Source organism: Lithobates pipiens, unplaced genomic scaffold (assembly GCF_037356315.1).
Source record: "Lithobates pipiens isolate NorthernLeopardFrog02 unplaced genomic scaffold, aLitPip1_a1.2 Scaffold_23, whole genome shotgun sequence".
In the NCBI taxonomy this organism is placed as follows: Eukaryota; Metazoa; Chordata; class Amphibia; order Anura; family Ranidae; genus Lithobates; species Lithobates pipiens.
Genome location: NW_027507785.1, coordinates 141,542,577 through 141,558,008, shown reverse-complemented (window position 1 = coordinate 141,558,008; position 15,432 = coordinate 141,542,577). Strand labels below are relative to the sequence as shown.

The 15,432-nt window shown below is 49.7% G+C and overlaps 1 protein-coding gene across 2 annotated transcripts in view; it reads left to right on the top strand.

The window, feature by feature from the left end:
• The first annotated feature begins 799 nt into the window (after window positions 1-799).
• The window catches only part of FAM83F (family with sequence similarity 83 member F), a 450,556-nt gene continuing 435,923 nt past the window's right edge, over window positions 800-15,432 (top strand). Inside the window, exon 1 of one of the 2 annotated variants that reach the window (XM_077452448.1) lies at window positions 800-1,351. In XM_077452448.1, the coding sequence (XP_077308574.1) occupies window positions 890-1,351 (462 nt within the window). In that variant the 5' untranslated portion in view covers window positions 800-889. The remainder of the gene's footprint in view (window positions 1,352-15,432) is intronic. The other variant, XM_077452447.1, reaches the window with a different exon arrangement.

Below are 15,432 nucleotides of genomic sequence, written 5' to 3'. Positions count from 1 at the left end.
TTATAGTATAACAGGGCCTGTGATAGGGCAGGGGGCGGAGCCTACCCATACCTATATGCTGTCATGCTTGCATCAGGAAAGGAAACTTACCGCTAGCTAAGTATAACATTTTCCTCATTCTTGTGTGATCATGCAGCAACACTAGTGTGAACCAAAGCTTAGACCCCATTTACACCCAGCATAGCCTGAACACGCATTCTTGTGAGCATTTTTCATGCATTTTCAAACGTCATGCATTCAGCACCCTATTCCTTTGAATGTGCTGCACTACATGCGAAAAACATGCCAAAAAAGCTCCTGCACCTTTTTGGTGTGTTGAGCTTTGTTAGTTTCTTTACCACACGTTTGTGGCAAGCTGTTGCATGTTTTGCTGGCACAAAAGCGCATATCTGCTGCAAGCACGACGTGCATTTCTCACTCGTTTTTCACACATTCCAGGATGTGTGCAGAAACACATGTTTCTGTGTGCTTTTGCACTCATTCACGGATTCTGCAGATGTGAATGCAACATTAGAGTTTACAAGATTGGACACCCAAAACCAAGATTTAATTTCTACTGAATTAACAGGTTACATTTTCTTAAGCGATAACACATTCTTTTCTGCTTCTCTGTTTTTAATATATGAATCTCAAACATTGACTGTAAATAGTAATGCAGATGCCTTCAAAAATAGTTCAGCTGTGACTGAAATAGTTCAGCAGTTGGTCCCTCTGAACTACTTACCAGCATTTTAGGAGGCTATCAGTGTAGTTACGTGTTCTATTTGGCTTGTGAAATAAGAGCTGGAAGAGGCTAGGCTACCAGGTGAGGGGATAGCTCAAGGTAAGCTCCCGCCTACTTGTCCAAATCATTTAAGTTGCAGTAAGCAGTCAGACAGGTCACAGCACCATGGCTGACTCACAATGTACGTGCCTGAAAGATGATCACGTTAATGAGAAAATTACAGAGACTATGCCCGAGTTCTACTACAGTGAGAACCAAAGGAAGGCCTTGGAGGTTCTTGTCAACAATGGAGTCCAGTCTTATAGACAGTATATAAAGGAAAAGAAGCTCACTGATTTCCTTTCCACCAAGGAGCTGATAGGCCTGAAAAGTGACTTTAAGAAATATGAAACCGAGAGTCCAAACAAATCTAAACTACAGCCAACCAAGCAGGACAAGGAGAAAGAGGAGTCCCTACAATACTGGCCCACTCTCTCCGACACGGAGGTCCCTCCACTGGACTTGGGCTGGCCAGAGAATGGCTTCTACAGAGGACTCAGCCAGGTGCTAGTGTACACCCACCCTCCTAAGGAGAAAGCCCCGACTATCAAGGCTTTTGTTAGGAACCTAATACAGTCAGCAAAAAAGGTAAGCTGCACTAAAATTGTAGACAAAAATACATGAAAGGGACCTTAAACTGTATTTTAGTATGTGGGTTTAATAGGCAAGAAGAAATTAATGTGGCCATGCTGAATCTGTGTTTAAATACGGTTCCAGCACAGTGAAGTGGGGTTTCAGTGTCCAATTCCACTTTAAACAGGCTTGCAGGAAGCAGCTTATCACCTCTTGATCACCTGCTAGCTGCAGGCCAGCCGCTGCTGACAAAAATATCAACCGCAGATTGTGAATCTGTAGCATTGCCCATGTGCAAAGGGTCCTATACTGGCTGAGCCAAAAAACAAAAAAAAATGGAGGCATTTGAGAGGAGTTCGCTGTACTAACTATGCAATGTTAGTACAGCAATCTGCCCCCCACCAAAACACACCGGTCTCAGCCAATGTCTGATTGGATGCCGATTGTCAGATTTTTTTTGTAGGGTATGCTCCTTTGCCAGAAGCCGGATGTTTGGCCAGCTTCTGTTGGCAAGTTTCTGTTGAACCGGCCAATACCGGACAAAATTCGGCCTGTTTGTATGGGGCTTTAGCGAGGGAAAATCTCTTGCACACCTAAAAAATAAAAAAAAGCTGTACTTGTAACCATGTATAATTTATTTTACCTGAACACAGGGGAATTCATGTCTATGGGGCAATACGCACAGCTGCTGAATGATCAGTAATACAGCAATGAGTTCAGAGCCGTGAAAAAGAGAGAAAATTTTACTTATTTTGAGTAAAAGAATTTACGAACATATGCATGAACATGCAAGTATATATTTGTAAACTGCAACACTGACAGCTAGAAGAGGGCAAAGAAGCATTTTAAGTAATGAGCATTTCGCAATACGAGCTATTATTTTTTAAAAATCCTGACTTAGTTTGCAAGCTTTGCGGTGTACAGAAGTGCAGGGACGCTGGTGACACTCAGAGGTGGCTTGGATGCACTCAGAAACACTTGGAAACACTCAGTGTTTCTGAGTGCATCCGAGCGGTTTCCGAGTGTCTCCAGCCCCCCCCCCCCCCTCTGGCCACATACAATAGAAGTCACTGTGGAATAAATTATCTGAGTTTCCATTGACTTCTTCTATTGGGAAACTTGCTTTGATATACAAATGCTTTGGTTTACAAGCATTCTTCTGGAACGAATTATGCTCGTAATCCAAGGTACCACTGTACATAAACATCTGCAAATTATTATGTTCAAGGGGCCTAAAGCTCACTACGCAGGATACAATCTCTAGTTTTATCAACAACTATATAGTGCAAGGGCCTGCCTTATTGGAAATAAATTAATTGGAAATAAGTAAGCTCTAATATTACATCGTTTTATTAAATGTAAAGTTGATTGTATGCTCAGATTGTGATGTGTATGGTGATGCTAATGGAGCCCTTGATAGCAGTAAACTTCTCCCACTGGCTGGACTTGTAATGTTAAGACTATCTCCAGCCAAGCGTGTCTTCTTTTTTTCAGAACACGGAAGAGGGAAAAGTTGAAATTTTTTTTTTTTTTGTGTGTGAAATGAGGGGTTATTTACTAAAAGCAAATCCGCTGTGCACTTGGAAGTGCAGTCGCTGCAGATCTGAGGGGGATATGCTAGGAAAATAAAAAACTGCATTTTTGCTTGTACATGATTGGATGATAAAATCAGCAGAGATTCCCCTCATTTCAGATCTTACCCTCAGATCTACAGTGACTACACTTGCAGTGCACTTCCATAGGTCTAATTTTCCCTACTTCCTGTCCCCGTAAGGCTGAAAAAAAGCAATGTGGAAGCAATTGTTACTGGCACCAGTGACCAAAGCAATAAAAATAAATTGTCACAAGCTCTCAGACTGAAAATAAAGGAAAATCTCCCCAATAGGGACACAGGGGGTTATTTACAAAAGGCAAATCCACTTTGCACTACAAGTGCAGTGAAAGTGTACCTCCCCTGTACTCTGTCCCTTTCACCCCCTGTACCGTGCCCCTCTCCCCCTGTACTCTTCCCTCCTGCACTGTGCCCCTCTCCCCTCGTATTCTGCCCTCCTGTACTGTGCCCCTCTCCCACCTGTACTCTGCTCTCCTTTACTTTGCCCCTCTCCCCCATACTCTGCCCTCCTGTACTTTTCCCCTCCTCTACTGTGCCCCATTCCCCCTGTACTGTGCTCCTCACCCCCCTGTACTGTGCCCCCCTCCCATACTCTAACCTCCTGTACTGTGCCCCTCTCCCCCCAGTACTCTGGCCTTCAGCCAAGTATAGTGCCAACACTGACTGCGGCGATGTAGGAGGACAGCAAGAGCCTTCCCCACCCTACCCATATGAGTGCCAACATCTTCTACAGCGCAGATTAACTACATTTTTCATTCCAGCGACACCATCAAGGTACATGGACATTTATTCCTTCACTGACACAACATATGCAGGTGCATGTCAACCTTAGATCCTGTTAGCTGGTCTTGCCTAGGCCGCAAATTAGTCTAGCACTGGCAATGCGTGTGTGTTCACCCTCTTTTCTGCCGCACATATGCATTATGTGTGTGGCAAGAGGTTTATACTGACAAATTCTGCCAGCTGTGCCCTGCAACAAAACATTATAAATTGATCAAATGACAGTGATTCGAAAGGAAGAAAGGGTCACACTCTCCCTCTTATAGCAGATCCCCCAACTCCAGGCAGAAAGCCCTATTTTGTTTAACAGTGGCCTTACATGTAACAATCTGATCAAACAATGCTTCACAGAATTGGATAATATAATTGGATCTATTGATTGAATTTAAAGGGGTTGTAAACCTTCGTGCTTTTTCACCTTTATGCATCCTATGACCAGCCTCCCAGCCCCCCCATTTTACTTACCTAAATCTTGACCCACAGGGACGTACTGTCTCTCTGCCCGGGGTTCTCAGCTCTTGATTGGATCGATTGATAGCAGCGCAGCCATTGGCTGCTGTCAATGAAATCCAATGATGCAGGCGCCAGGGGGCAGGGCCGAGTCCTGCATTCGGCCTCTATGGATGCCGAATTCTGGACTCAGGAGCGCACCCGCAAGGTATCCCCCTTAGGGAAGCGCTTCTCCTAAGGGGTTATCACATGCATGGAGGAGCTGCTGGGGGACCACAGAAGAGCAGGTTCGGGGCCACTCTGTGCAAACGAGCTGCACAGTGGAGGTAAGTTTGTTTTTTTTTGTTTTTTTTTAAGTTTTACCTTTACAATCACCTTAAGCAAAACCTATTGATTTATTGTAGGTTCACACTGTAGCGATGCGGGAACCAGCTCGACTACATCACCAGTTCCCACATCATATCTCTCCTGCAGGCAGTTCACATTGCCCTCTGAGAACTGCTGCGGGTGTCAATAAAATGTTAATGACACCCCCAGAACGGTTCACAGATCACATTGCGAACTGTGGATTCGTACAGGAAGTCGATCCGATTCCAGTGCAGGAAAAATGTCCCTGCACCTTTTTTGTACAACTGTATGGCTGAACTCGCATTGCATGCGATCGGCACCGCAGGGGCAGGTGCGAATCACACGTGATGTCTGTGTTTTTTATAGTGTGAACCTTGGCTAAAACAAAATAATTGTGACCGTTTTGGGCAGAAAATCTGATCATAGGGAAGTGGATAACTTGATATTATTGTTAAGTGTATGGTGCATTGAGCAATCTTTTCAATTATCTGATTGTATTTCTGATCTAACAATGAATCTATTGAAAATACAATCACGTATAACATTTTTCTGTCTGTGGACAGGGGGGAGAGGGGCACAGTACAGGAGGGCAGAGCACAGGGGGGAGAGGGACACAGTGCAGGGGGTGAGGGGCAGAGAACGGGGGGCAGAGTACAGGGGGGAGAGGGGCAGAGTACAGGGGGGGGGGAGAGGGGCAGAGTACAGGGGGGGGGAGAGGGGCAGAGTACAGGGGGGGGAGAGGGGCAGAGTACAGGGGGGGGGAGAGGGGCAGAGTACAGGGGGGGGGGGGGAGAGGGGCAGAGTACAGGGGGGGGGGAGAGGGGCAGAGTACGGGGGGGGGGGAGAGGGGCAGAGTACGGGGGGGGGGGGAGAGAGGGGCAGAGTACGGGGGGGGGGAGAGAGGGGCAGAGTACGGGGGGGGGGGGAGAGAGGGGCAGAGTACGGGGGGGGGGGAGAGAGGGGCAGAGTACGGGGGGGGGGGAGAGAGGGGCAGAGTACGGGGGGGGGGGGAGAGAGGGGCAGAGTACGGGGGGGGGGAGAGAGGGGCAGAGTACGGGGGGGGGGGGAGAGAGGGGCAGAGTACGGGGGGGGGGGAGAGAGGGGCAGAGTACGGGGGGGGGGGAGAGAGGGGCAGAGTACGGGGGGGGGGGGGAGAGAGGGGCAGAGTACGGGGGGGGGGGGAGAGAGGGGCAGAGTACGGGGGGGGGGAGAGAGGGGCAGAGTACGGGGGGGGGGGAGAGAGGGGCAGAGTACAGGGGGGGGGGAGAGAGGGGCAGAGTACGGGGGGGGGGGAGAGAGGGGCAGAGTACAGGGGGGGGGGAGAGGTGCAGAGTACAGGGGGGGGGGGAGAGGGGCAGAGTACGGGGGGGGGGGGGGAGAGAGGGGCAGAGTACGGGGGGGGGGAGGGAGAGAGGGGCAGAGTACGCGGGGGGGGAGGGAGAGAGGGGCAGAGTACGGGGGGGGGGGAGGGAGAGAGGGGCAGAGTACGGGGGGGGGAGGGAGAGAGGGGCAGAGTACGGGGGGGAGGGAGAGAGGGGCAGAGTACGGGGGGGGGGGGGGGGAGGGAGAGAGGGGCAGAGTACGGGGGGGGGGGGGAGGGAGAGAGGGGCAGAGTACGGGGGGGGGAGGGAGAGAGGGGCAGAGTACGGGGGGGGGGAGGGAGAGAGGGGCAGAGTACGGGGGGGGGGGGAGGGAGAGAGGGGCAGAGTACGGGGGGGGGAGGGAGAGAGGGGCAGAGTACGGGGGGGGGGGGGAGGGAGAGAGGGGCAGAGTACGGGGGGAGGGAGAGAGGGGCAGAGTACAGGGGGGGGGGGGAGAGGGGCAGAGTACAGGGGGGGGGGGGAGAGGGGCAGAGTACAGGGGGGGGGGGGAGAGGGGCAGAGTACAGGGGAGGGGGGGGAGAGGGGCAGAGTACGGGGGGGGGGGAGAGAGGGGCAGAGTACGGGGGGGGGGGAGGGAGAGAGGGGCAGAGTACGGGGGGGGGGGAGGGAGAGAGGGGCAGAGTACGGGGGGGGGGGGGAGGGAGAGAGGGGCAGAGTACGGGGGGGGGGGGAGGGAGAGAGGGGCAGAGTACGGGGGGGGGGGGAGGGAGAGAGGGGCAGAGTACGGGGGAGGGAGAGAGGGGCAGAGTACGGGGGGGGGAGGGAGAGAGGGGCAGAGTACGGGGGGGAGGGAGGGAGGGGCAGAGTACGGGGGGGGGGGGAGGGAGAGAGGGGCAGAGTACGGGGGGGGGGGGAGGGAGAGAGGGGCAGAGTACGGGGGGGGGGAGGGAGAGAGGGGCAGAGTACGGGGGGGGGGAGGGAGAGAGGGGCAGAGTACGGGGGGGGGGGGGGGGAGGGAGAGAGGGGCAGAGTACGGGGGGGGGGGGGGGAGGGAGAGAGGGGCAGAGTACGGGGGGGGGGGGGGAGGGAGAGAGGGGCAGAGTACGGGGGGGGGAGGGAGAGAGGGGCAGAGTACGGGGGGGGGAGGGAGAGAGGGGCAGAGTACGGGGGGGGGGAGGGAGAGAGGGGCAGAGTACGGGGGGGGGAGGGAGAGAGGGGCAGAGTACGGGGGGGGGGAGGGAGAGAGGGGCAGAGTACGGGGGGGGGGGGGGGAGGGAGAGAGGGGCAGAGTACGGGGGGGGGGGGGGAGGGAGAGAGGGGCAGAGTACGGGGGGGGGGGGGGAGGGAGAGAGGGGCAGAGTACGGGGGGGGGGGGGGAGGGAGAGAGGGGCAGAGTACGGGGGGGGGGGAGGGAGAGAGGGGCAGAGTACGGGGGGGGGGGGGAGGGAGAGAGGGGCAGAGTACGGGGGGGGGGGGAGGGAGAGAGGGGCAGAGTACGGGGGGGGGGGGGGGCAGGGAGAGAGCGGCAGAGTACGGGGGGGGGGAGGGAGAGAGGGGCAGAGTACGGGGGGGGGGGGAAGGGAGAGAGGGGCAGAGTACGGGGGGGGGGAGGGAGAGAGGGGCAGAGTACGGGGGGGGGGAAGGGAGAGAGGGGCAGAGTACGGGGGGGGGGGAAGGGAGAGAGGGGCAGAGTACGGGGGGGGGGGAAGGGAGAGAGGGGCAGAGTACGGGGGGGGGGGGGGAGGGAGAGAGGGGCAGAGTACGGGGGGGGGGGGGGGAGGGAGAGAGGGGCAGAGTACGGGGGGGGGGGGGGAGGGAGAGAGGGGCAGAGTACGGGGGGGGGGGGAGGGAGAGAGGGGCAGAGTACGGGGGGGGGGGGAGGGAGAGAGGGGCAGAGTACGGGGGGGGGGGGGAGGGAGAGAGGGGCAGAGTACGGGGGGGGGAGGGAGAGAGGGGCAGAGTACAGGGGGGGAGGGAGAGAGGGGCACAGTACAGGGGGCACAGTACAGGAGGGGCACAGTACAGGAGGGTAGGGTACAGGGGGGAAGGGCAGAGTACGGGGGAGGGAGAGGGGCACAGGGGGGTTACAGAGCTCTGTGACCTGGAAAGGGCAACGTAACCAGGAAGTCCATTGGACGAAACATGTCGGGGGCGTGGCTATACGGCGACCAGCACACACAGTAAAAGACTAGAAAGAAGGCGGAGGAAGGAGATCTGGCGCTGTTTTCAAATTGGGTTGTCTGCTGTCAGGTACCACACAGATACCTTGTGTAGAGATGGTGCTATTTGATATGAACTTAGCTTGCTTCCAGTGTACTCACCAATGCCTATGAGTGAAGGATCTTTGAATTGACCAGTGGATTGTCTATTTGAAGTGCCTGTTTTTAATTGGATCCATGTGAGTGTGATTTTAATTGAACGTTTTATTGAGATTAAAAATAGTTTTGCAATATTGCACTATGGGAAGTTTCTTTTGTCTCCCTGAGGTAACTCTGAGATATTAAGTGATTATCCTCTGCTGCGAAGTTTTCACAAGAAGTGTCTGGAGAAATAGTCATCATCTGTATACACTATAAGCGTTTTTTGCACGACACGAGAGTGCTGGGCAATACTGCTGGTGATTGTTCTAAACAAGGGGGGCACTAACACCAAGGGTGCGGTGGAGGCTCTGCGTTTGATGGACTCTTGGGTACAGAATGTTCACTTGAATATGAATTCTTCTTTTTTGAACTATTGCCATCATTTACAGTTATTGCTCCTCAATAATTGTATTTGATTGAAGATCAATCTAATTTATTTTGGAACTGCACATTTCCATTAGAGCACTATTTGTCATTGTGTTCATTTCTTATATTTATGTTTTGTCACATTTTCACTGTATCACTTTTGTGCGATTATTTTTTTGATTGCATTTTTTCGCTATTTAATCACGATTTATTTTATTGTTGATTATATTTATTTATGCACATGTGTTTATAATTTTCACGTTGTGTAGTTTTGGTTATCATAGTACACTGCTATTTAACAGTGTGTAGTTTTTGTAGCGCCACAAGGTGTTTTTTGCATTGTAAGTGGTAGGTTTGCTTTTTTTCACCTTCTGAGAGATATATTTAATTTTTTAAGTGGCAGCTGGGGGGAGGGGGAGTTTGAGCGCTGGGATGATATACTAATCGGGAGGTCATTGATAGTGTATCTTGAGTTTTTTGGTAAATATAAATAACCAACTATATGGTTAGGGAGCAAACTATCTCTAATTCACTCTGAGAATAACAGACAGAAGAGATATACTGTATATACTATTAGAGGAGAAATACTATTAAAGGGTGAATTCGGTAAATATCATCAGACTCGCATCAAATTTTTTTTTATTTAAAAAAAACAAACCAGGTCTTCCTTCAAAAAAATGTTCTTTTCTAATCGTTAGTGGGGTCAGACCGACAAATAATAGAAAACTTCTTGGTCAAAGGAATTTTCAGACAGTGTATATTAGAGGTCGACCGATATATCGGCCAGCCGATATATCGGCCGATATTTGCCGTTTTTTAAATAATCGGCATCGGCCGATTGTGTTGATAAAAAGCCGATTCTACAGCGGGACTTTGAAATGACTTCTGTAAGAAGTCAGTGTGAGTTGCCTGAGTCCTCATAGCAACACTTTCCTCCACTCTGGGCAGACTGCCAAGAAAAGAACTAAATGATACAATGTTTACACTTCTGAATGAATGAAGTCATCTCTGTGTAGAAGTTCTCAGTTTAACCATTTAGGCTGGGTTCACACCGCTGCGGGGGGAGAACCGGATGTGATTCGCACAGCAAATCACATCCGATCTCCGTAGCGCTGCGAGTTCAGCCATACAGATAGTATGGCTGAACTCGCAGCGGTCCCGCAGCAAACTCGCACGGGACCCTTTTTTGGGTCCGCAACGGAATCGGATCGCATGGGGGTTCACACCATGCGATCCGATTCCTGTGCGAGTCGGCAGATCGCACTGCGATATGCCGACGGATCTGGGGGTGTCATTAACATAACATTGACACCCCCAGCCGTCCGCATAGGGCAGTGTGAACTGCCGGCGGGAGGTGTGCGATGCGGGAAAACGCCCAGGATTCGCGGCGTTCCCGCATCGCAGCAATGTGAACCTAGCCATAAAGACTAAATCTTTTCTGACACTTGTTGCTTACAAGTAAAAATCCTGTATTTTCTGCCAGAAAATCACTTAGACCCCCCAAAAATTATATATATTTTTTTAGCAGAGATCCTAGGGAATAAAATAGCGGTTGTTGCAATATTTAATGTCACACGGCATTTGCACAGAGGTCTTTCAAATGCATTTTTTTGGGAAAAAAATACACCATTTAAAAAATAAAAATAAAATAAAAACAGTAAAGTTAGCCCTTTTTTTTTATTTTTTTTTTTTTTTTTTTTTTTTTTTTTTTTTTTTTGTCCAAAAGTTTTGACTACCTGTTTTTATTTAATATATATATATTTTTTTTTTTATCTAGATCATACATACAAGTAAACTGATTGGAGGTTTGTTTTGTTTAATAAATGTTTAAAGCGGGAGTCCGCCGGGACCCCGCTTTTTTTTTTTTTTTTTTTTTTTTTTAAAGCCAGCAGCTACAAATACTGCAGCTGCTGACTTTTAAAATAGTGACACTTACCTGTCCAGCGCGCCCGCGATGTCGGCACCCGAAGCCGATCTCTAGATCGACACTCGAGTGCTGCCGCCGCCGCCATCTTGGGTATGGGAATCAGGAAATGGAGTCTTTCGGCTTAATTTCCCGGTTCCCTACTGCGCATGCGCGAGCCGCGCTGCGCAATGAGGACGGTCCCCGCTGCCTCTGGGATCTGTGCATTTCCCAGCAGGCAGCGGGGCACTTGCGGAAGGGGGTGGGCACTTGCGGAAAGGGGCGTAATGTACGCCCCTTTCCGCAGTGAGCTAGCCCGGAAGTGGGTGCAGTTACCTGGATTGTCCAGGTAACTGCACCCCCCTCCCCCCTGAAAGGTGCCAATTGTGGCGCCGGAGGGGGGGAGGAATCCGATGAGCAGAAGGTCCATTTTAGGGTGGACCTCCGCTTTAAGTGTAAGAAATTTTCTGTATCACTTATGAAGGCTGCTTTCACACTGGAGCGGGCAGACGTTAATGGTAAAACGCAAGTTTTAGCGGCTCTTTACCATCATTTTAGTGGTGCTATTTGGCTGCTAGTGGGGCACATATAACCCAGCTAGCGGCCAAGGAAGAGGTTAAATGCGCCCATGAAGCACCGCTGCCAAATCGCATTGCATGCGCTTCGGCAGTGGTGCCCATTCATATCAATGGGCAGGAGTGGTGGAGGAGCGGTATACACCACTCCAAACGTGCTGCTTGCAGGACTTTTTTTTTTTTTTTAAGATCCTGCCAGCGCATCGCCTCAGTGTGAAAGCACTCTGTCTTTCACACAGACTGCAGGGGAGCCATTTTGCAGGCACTTTACAGGCGCTATTTTTAGCCCAAAAGCGCCTTAAAAAACGCCCCAGTGGGAAAGGTGTGTTAGATCAAGGGGGATTAAAAATAAATAAATAAAATAAAATCGGCCTAACATATCGGCCCAAAAAAATCGGCATCATATATCGGCTATCGGCCGCCATGATTTCTAAATATCGGCATCGGCCAGAGAAAAACCCATATCGGTCGACCTCTAGTGTATATGGTTTCAAACAAACAACATTCTTTCATTCAGTGAATGTACAAAGTGGGCAGCATAAGGCCCGATACAAACCTATGCAATTTGCTTTTAATGTGTTTCTGCAGTGCTTTTTGCTGTGAGTTTTGAATTTTGCGCACGTGATTTTGCTGCGATTTGCGTTTTTGCATTTTTTTTTTTTTTTTGGCCAATATGTTGGGCAGATTAAAAAACACAAATTGCTGCAAAAACTCATTACATGCTTTTCTGCAGCTTTTCCATTGAACTATATTGAACCAAAAAAACCCACTGTTTTGCGTATATTAAAAAAAAATATATATATTCCCTGGCCCTTTACAAATACACAGCGGCTGGAAAAACGCATGGATGCGAACATGTCCCATAAGAAACCATGTAACTGAACTGTAGTGCGTTTCTGCAAAAAACACATAGGTATTAACCAGATCTAAGACGTTTAGTAACACAATGGGGTTTAAAAAAAAAAACTAAAATTAGCCCTTTTATAGTACAAAAAAGCAGATAATCATTTATTGTAAGGGGTTCATTTTTTTTTTTTTTTACTGTAGAACTGTAAAAGTAATATTTACAGTAGCGATTTGTTGTTTTTTCTATAAAGGGCTCATTTTAGGTTTTTTAACCCCATTATGTTACTAGCCGATTAATCGGTTATGAAAATAGTAATCGATTAATTTCATAATCGATTTAGTTGTTTCAGCTCTAATCTGAAGAGCAAAGCCACGCAGGGCTCCAGGTGATCTGACTGTTCTCATGCTTCTCAGTGGGGGAGAGTTAACAAACACTCTTTTGGATCAGTCTTTTATCTGCTCAGCTTGGCTGGTATGTTCTTTGCAGGGAGTAGACCCTTCTCTGCATGCACTGCACTTTGAGCTGCATGTGATAGTAGGAAAATGCCAGGCTCCTGAGATGTTTACACACAGGGTCCACCCCCGAGTGTCATCAGGAGGCACTCTAAGCATGCACCAGTCCAAGCTGGCTGTTAAACTGTGCATGTGCAGTGCACTTTGTATTTGCCGGTGATGTGTCGGATAGTGTCCGTCCTGTACTGCGCTTGAGCAGTACGAAGGACAAGGAGACGCTGAAGGTCTCCGAAGATGAATGGCACCTTTACTGTAAGTCCAGGTTGAAGCCCCACCATCCAAGTGGACATAGAGTTAGAATAAAAAATAGCAGAGCGAAACGAGGCTGTGCCAGAAGCTTGGCGAGCGAAGCGAGCCCACGAGGGGCCCTGTTACTATGTGCTACCATATGTCCACTTGGATGGTGAGTCTCCTTCTCCTGCTTACTGCGCAAGCGATGCGCCTGAGCAGTACAGGCGGACACTATTCGATGGCCGGACAGTTTTTGACAGAACCCCGCCTGTTACTGACAAGCAGCTCTCCTATTTTCACAATCTGCCAGAAACTTCAGGGGCTTCCCGTGCACCTCGGGCCCCTGTGTGTGCATTAAGATGACCTTGCCTCCTCAGTGTCCCCACCCCCTCCCATTCTCTGGGTGTCTGCCTCTCTTCAGTGACAGTCTCCTGCAGGTTCCGCTCACTGTTCTCCCGACTCCTCATGCCATTCCCATCGTAGCTGTCCCCGGATCGGTTCTCGGGGTACAGCCGGCAGTGTTGAGAGGGGCAGACAGGAGGTGAAGCTCATTGGCATGGCACTCCTCTTTCCTTCTGCACTACGCCCCCTTCTCTTGTGCCCAGACATGTATCTGCTGGACCCTGCACCCCCCCCCCCACCTAGATAGAGCAGGGGACCCCCCCAGAGGAAGACAGTGTACCGGACCTACCTGACCCTGGTTAAGAAGGAGCTGGTGTTAGGGGAGAGCCAGCTGGCATGAATGTTCAGAAGAGGATGGCGGAGGAGGGGGACAGGAGACCGACACCTACCACCTGCACCCAGGACTACGGAAAAGCTCCCGGCGCCCCCCCCCCCCCAAGTTGTCAAGGACAGATCTTGGTCTGTACCAAATTTTGGGAGATGGGGACTGACTCCTGATCATATGTCCACTGTGACAGCCAATCCTATCCATCCTGCTCCAACCTCCCCAGCCATACAGAACCTGTTAAAGAAATGCTGTGGCTCAGCAGGAAGGGGTAAACAATGGACTCTGTGCACCCTATTTTGGATTGGTTTTTGAATTGGTTAAAATCCTTGTCTTTTTTGGGAGGGGTTGTTTACCATCTGTGTGATTTAAGGCTTCTTTTAATTTCCTGTTCTGTAGACACAACAGGAAGTAAAAAATATATTTTTATAAAGTGGAGGGAAATTCCCTCTCAGACACTGCAGAACAGGATATCCTCATTGGAAGATTTTGCTATTTTTTTTTTTTTTTTCTAGTGTCATTGACATTTTGGATTTCCCATCACACCCATCACACCTCAGTATGGACACAGACCGCAGTAAAAGCTGGGCTGGAGCTTCCCCATCGAAAACCAAAATAAAAACATATGTGAAGACCACAGGTTTGATGCTTTGTAGGTTCAAATGTAAAAAAAATAACTGCATACTTTTGCATAATAGGTGCATTTATTATTATTTCCTGATGCCAACATGGCAGCATACATATGATATACAGTGGTGTGAAAAAGTGTTTGCCCCCTTCCTCATTTCCTGTTCCTTTGCATGTTTGTCACACTTAAGTGTTTCGGAACATCAAACCAATTTAAACAATAGTCAAGGACAACACAAGTAAACACAAAATGCAATTTGTAAATGAAGGTGTTTATTATTAAAGGTGAAAAAAAATCCAAACCATCATGGCCCTGTGTGAAAAAGTGATTGCCCCCTTGTTAAAACATACTATAACTGTGGTTGTCCACACATGAGTTCAATTTCTCTAGCCACACCCAGGCCTGATTATTGCCACACCTGTTCACAATCAAGGCATCACTTAAATAGGAGCTGCTTGACACAGTAAGGTCCACCAGAAGATCCTTAAAAGCTACACATCATGCCGAGACCCAAAGAAATTCAGGAACAATTGAGAAAGAAAGTAATTGAGATCTATCAGTCTGGAAAGGGTTATAAAGCCATTTCCAAAGCTTTGGGAATCCAGCGAACCACAGTGAGAGCCATTATCCACAAATGGCGAAGACATGGAACAGTGGTGAACCTTCCCAGGAGTGGCCGGCCGCCCAAAATTACCCCAAGAGCGCAGCGACGACTCATCCAAGAGGTCACAAAAGATCCCACAACATGCAAAGGAACAGAAAATGAGGAAGGGGGGCAAACACTTTTTCACACCACTGTAGCTCTGCCCCACAGGACCTGTTTAGCTCTATAAAAGTCTGACTGAGAGCTACCTCCCCTATTCTAATTTTTGTCATCAAAGATCAACACCTACAGATGGCTACACTCAGGATAACCTCTTACCTGCCGACTATGTAGGAGTCCGTCTGGGTTCAAGCCTCTCCCAGAACGCAGTCCCACATCTTAGGCTGCTAAATGCACCAACAAGGAGGGGAGCCCCTTCTGGTGGTCTTTTGGGGTTGAGGTGTTCTCTAATCAGACGATATCCCTCTTGTGGCATGCCTGCTGTGGAGTCCGGATCCAGAGTGCAACATTCGATTTATTTTTACCAAAAAGAACGTTTATTGAGCATTTTAAAAACGCAGGGCAATATAAACACGTGTGGGGTGCAACATGCACCAAATGCACGGATATAACAGCTGTTCACAATGTTACAATAATAAAAAAAAAGGGGGGGGGGTTGCATTGATATTAGTACAGTGTGTTCAAAAGGGGGGGAGGGTACAGAGGATGAGGGCTATGGGTGAGCCCACAGCATATTCTGCAGAAGACCGCCCAGAGGGCAGGGGTAGGGATGCGCCGGCCGGGGCTGGGAACCCCCAGTTCACATATGAGGGCCAGCGGGTTATAACGTAC